Consider the following 5,000-nt stretch of genomic DNA (forward strand, 5'->3'; position numbering starts at 1 on the left):
CTGTTATAAAATATATATATATATCACATTGGTGCGTCTTGGACCATTTTGAGGTTCTTGTTCTGAGAACTTTTGAATACCCCTGTATCACAGGTATAATACTGGTACAAATACCTGTATTTGAATACCACAGGAGTATCGAAAAAGTTCATCCCCGAATCGAGTGTTGGCTGCCTATTGAATCGACTTCAATTAGATAAATTGCATTTCGTGCATTTCGCACCAAACACAACCTGTCTACATCATGTGGTAACTACCAAGGCAATGTCGAAGATTTTTGTTGTTGTTATAAATACATACTCGAGGCTCGTGGAAGAGCTGGTACACGGAACGGATCATGATGTAACAGACAAAAACAGGATGCAAAACATGCATGCCTGGGAGGGTAGAAAAGATCATGGTTTTGGATTGGGGATGATCTGATTGGTGGTGAACAGCTGTGTTGAAAACCTCGAGGGAAGGATGAAACTGAAGAGAATGTGGAAGTCGATTCCACAGGTGGGAAAAAGAGGAACGGATGAGTGGAGGGCATAAAGTGATCCTGGATTTAGGTAGTTTCACCAGAAGGGGGTTGATAGTAGACCTGCAGAAATCTTAGGGGGGGGCAGTTAGTAGGGGGATAAACCATGGAGAGATCAGAGAATGCAAGACCAGAAAGGGAGGTGGTTGAAGACAGACACCACTGACTTTTCAGCGCTCGCGAAGTGATAAGCCCATAACCTCGGCTTCATCTTGGGAGATTGCGATTATCTTGAAGCCCTTGGTTTCCACATCGAGAAGCTGAGGAAGATGTGAGGCAGGAAAGCCAGCACAGAGGGGAGAGCAGTACTCCATTAGCTGTTGATAAAGGCCTTGTAGGTAAATAGGAGTTCAGGTGTGCCAAGGAAGGACTTTTTACGCTGTAGGATGCCCAGTCAGCGGCTGGCTTTGGAGGCCAACTTTGAAATGTGGTTTCCCAAGAAAGTTCATGGTTGAAAGTGAGACTCAGGAGTTTGATTGACAACTTCCTCAAGAGGATGGTAAAGAAAGTAGATAGTGGGTTGCCAGATGGTCCTTTCAGAGAGAAGAAGAGAGGAGAGAAGAAGAGAAGAGAGACACGCAGACAGAATTGAAAGATATATTCCAAGTGTTTGCCGATCTTGCGATTTTTTTTTCCAAGGTCTGAAGAGAGGGAAGAGGCTGCAGCCTACCTGTCTGGTGGATGAGGGATGTCATGGCAAAGGGTGGAGTCATCAGGAAATGTATATAAAGAGGATTTTCCAGAGAGTCAGAGAGATCAATGATGAAGATCAGGAATAGGACTGGGCCCAGAACAATGCCTCGGAGCACTCCAGCCTTGATAGGGAGAGGAGATGAAAAGATTCCGTCGAGTGCCACAAGTTGGTTAGGAGAGGGGAGGAAGTCAGTAAGCCATGTGTGGAGTTGGTCTTGGATGCCATAGGCAGAGTTTGGAGAGTAATGCGGAATGCCAGACTGTATCGAAAGTGCAAGACATGCCCAGGGACACCGCCCTGATCTCATGTCTGACATTGAGTGCCTCCATCCATTGTTGGGTGAGTACAAGCAGCATGTCCAAGGTGGAGTGACCTGGGTCGAATCCAAATTGATGATCTGAGATGAGGTTGTTGAAGAAAAGGAAGGATTTCATATCAACTGTGATGATGGATTGAATGATTTATGGTCATTTGATTTATGGTCCATGGTCCATGGCTATGGTAAATGATTTATGGTCCATGGTCAACTATTTCACAGACCAAGGCAGATGTTGACGTTATAAAGGAAGGTAGAATGGAGGTTATTATATGATTGTCGATCAAACGAAACCTCACAGCTTTGCTCAAACATAATAAACCCTGCAAGTACTGCAAAGCAAAATATTTACCCAACAATATGAACAAGATGAAGATAATGGGACAGCAAAGTAATTGCGATTAGAAATAGGAACCTCGAGTAACAGGTAATCCATTCCACATTAGTCAGTCAGGTGGATGCCAGAACCTATTGTCGTGACTGTACTGTACTGTACTGGGAGATACTTAGCAGGCAGACACGAAGCGGAGGAACAGTCGAGCCGGGCTGTGTTGCACGAGTGCGAGCGCGGGCGTACTGTGCCCGCGGCTCTCCTTTATTCCGTACGCGGTACACTCACGAGCCGGCCGACTCCAGTATTACTACGACGCCTCAGACGGCGTGCACACCTCATATCCCTCGCCGAACCCCATGGCCACTCCTCCACCATCACGCCCATCATGCATCATCATCATGCCCCCTCCCCGTGGGCATGGCTACACCACACTCCTCCCTCCTAAAAGTATGATTATTAAATGATCAGTATTATAAGAAGCATGCAGAACACGAAGGACTTCGTATAATAATCATGGAAATAAAATGAAAATAGCACACCACATCATATAATGTGTCGATGCGAGCGAGTGGAGCAGCAAAGGTCAGGTCTGACCGCGTTACCGATATGAAGCAGCAAAATGAGAAGCACAGCAGCATTATGCAGCAAAAACGCCCCCCCCAGGTGGCCCATGCTGACATGACTCTGGCCAAGGTCGTAACGACCTCTCGAGCTAACCTCCTCCGGCCCCATCAAACGCCTCCGGCCCACTCCCCCCAGGCAGACCCGACGTAGATAAACATCCCGAGGCCGGCAGCCCGCTATCTGGAAGTCGTGGCGCCAGCCTTAGACCTTGGCCGGGGGCGCTGAATAGCGCCGCTGGCTGCATGCATTTAATGCGCCAAAACAACTCACGCACCACCATCAGTCGAGACGCCAACGCCCGTCCAAACGGCCTTGAGCGAACACAGCGAGTTGTGCTCGCAATCAGAGGTGGGGGTAACGCAGACCAGGGCACCAGTCTTGGTGCCGAGTCGATCTCCGAGACCCACACGGCCGCTAGACCGGAGCAACTCCACTTAAACCACACTGCAATCATAGGCTCGTTATAAATCATTACGAATAATACTCGAAGCATCGCAAATTCATTTTTCCGTACAGCGCGCTTTTTTGATAAAATCCCAGCATATGACAAAGCAATTACCTGCGGCGCGGGACAGTGGACGGCCAACTCAACCTTTTTATTCGCCACCACCGTCCCTGAAGCCCCTACATCACATTGATCATAATCCAATTCCCATTTAATGATCTCCGTCACATCCACTTTTACACGAGAACTGCTGGCATTCATTTCAACAACATTAAACTGCATCAATAAAGCAAGGAAAAACACATATGCCATGAACAACAACCCACAACCCACATCACGAGTCCGCTCCTTGGTTGTCGACTTGATGCTGCGACTCGCGACTCCCTTTAACGCCACAGGCCCATCGTCACCTGTCGAAGCTGCCTGAACCACACCGATGCGCATTGCCTCTCGAACCTTGCCACAGCGCGGGAACTCATCGCGAGAGCTGATACGGCTCTCACCGCCCGCCAGAGCCTCGCCCTCGGTACTCGATGAAGGCCTCGAAGAGAGTACCGGCACATCTGGAGGTACGAACCGGAGACCCAGTCCGAGGTGCGCAAGCCAGTCTCGACCCAACAGGGGGGGCCCCTCCCCTCGTACAACGAACACCGAGAGCCGGGCGCGTCGATCTCGGTAGCGCACTGAGACGTCGGCCCTCGCAAGCGGTGCAATCGCTTCACCGGTGTACGTGTATAACGACAAGGCCGTCTTGACCAGGCGAATACCGCGAAGACCACGAGCCGCCCGCTCACCCATGACCGACACCGCAGCCCCGGTATCCACGCAAAACACAGTAGGTTGGCCATTCACTTCGACTTCAACCGTGAAAGGCGTCGTTATCTCCGAACCAACGGAAAACAGACTCAACCGTGGTTGCATCTCCCGCTCTGGTTCGCCGGCATTGTCAGGCCCCGGTTGCAGGCCGATCTCCAGGTCACTGGGGTCCTCTCGCACCTCGTCACCCAAGACCCCAACGGAGGCTCCCGCCATCCGACACACACGCTTCAAATGTCCCACCTTGTGACAATGCAAACACACGGTGTTCTTATACGGGCACATTTGTCGCAGGTGCGGACCCCCACACCCCCAGCAGCCGCGGAAAGTCCCTTCGCTCCAGGCGCGACCGTGCTGCAGTGCCCCCTCGCTCCAGGCGCGACCGTGCTGCGGTGCCCCCTCGCTCCCGGTGCGACTGTGCTGCGGTGCCCCTTCGCTCCCGGTGCGATCGTGCTGCGGTGCCCCTCGTCCCGCACCGCCAGGCGCGCGTGCGACCTGCGGCACTTGAGCCACCGCTCGGACTCCGGGCTGCGTGACTCGCGGCACTTGTGCGATTACCGCATTGACTTCGGGATTAGCTGCCATACTCCAGCTGGAGCTACTCATTGCGTCCTGGCCAGCAATGGCACGGACATCCGTGAGCGTCTGTTCGACAGACGAAGCAGTCACGACCGCCGAGTCGAATGTGATGTCGGTCAATCGCAGGATAGCCGCTACCATCTTTGCGTCTCGCAGACCAGAAATAAAACGATCTCTGAGCCTTGTTGGACGCTCCTCTGCCGTGAATTTGCAAGGCACAGCCGAATGCTTCACTCGTGCCACGAAGTCCGCAACGCGCTCCTCGCCACCCTTAGCGAGATGATCGAACTGGAACCGCGCGAGATGTAACGATTTCTCCGGCGCCAAGTGGGTCTTCATTTTCGTCACGATGTCCTGAAAGGATAGCATATCATCACTGGGTCTATTTGGAGCCACCAAATCACTCAGCAGGCGGTAGTGCTCCGTTGATAGCGAGGCGAGCAAGATCGCCTTGCGTTTCTCTTCATCCTCTACATCATTTGCCCGAAAGTAGCAACCCAACTGTTCAGAAAACAACTCGAACTCATCTCCCCCGAACACGGGTACACGTCCGTGTGCCGTGCCGCGACCTTCCGCCATGTTCCGTGAGACACTTGGTTCCGTAGCTTGGAACCGCCCTTACACACGCCGATCCGCCGATCCTCGTCGCCACTGTACTGTACTGTACTGGGA

General features: G+C 52.1%; 1 protein-coding gene across 1 annotated transcript in view; it reads right to left on the reverse strand.

Moving 5' to 3' along the window:
* LOC147026165 (uncharacterized) overlaps nucleotides 1-5,000 on the reverse strand; it is a 15,643-nt gene that overhangs the window by 2,793 nt on the left and 7,850 nt on the right. Inside the window, exon 2 of the mRNA XM_085881282.1 lies at nucleotides 1-5,000. This exon is cut by the window's left edge and continues 2,793 nt beyond it; it is cut by the window's right edge and continues 757 nt beyond it. Within this exon, the coding sequence (XP_085737408.1) occupies nucleotides 2,577-4,907 (2,331 nt within the window). The 5' untranslated portion in view covers nucleotides 4,908-5,000 and the 3' untranslated portion in view covers nucleotides 1-2,576.

The sequence above is a fragment of the Eptatretus burgeri genome, chromosome 5, assembly GCF_056783735.1.
Source record: "Eptatretus burgeri isolate ZD-2024b chromosome 5, Ebu_testis_v1, whole genome shotgun sequence".
Lineage (NCBI taxonomy): Eukaryota > Metazoa > Chordata > Myxini > Myxiniformes > Myxinidae > Eptatretus > Eptatretus burgeri.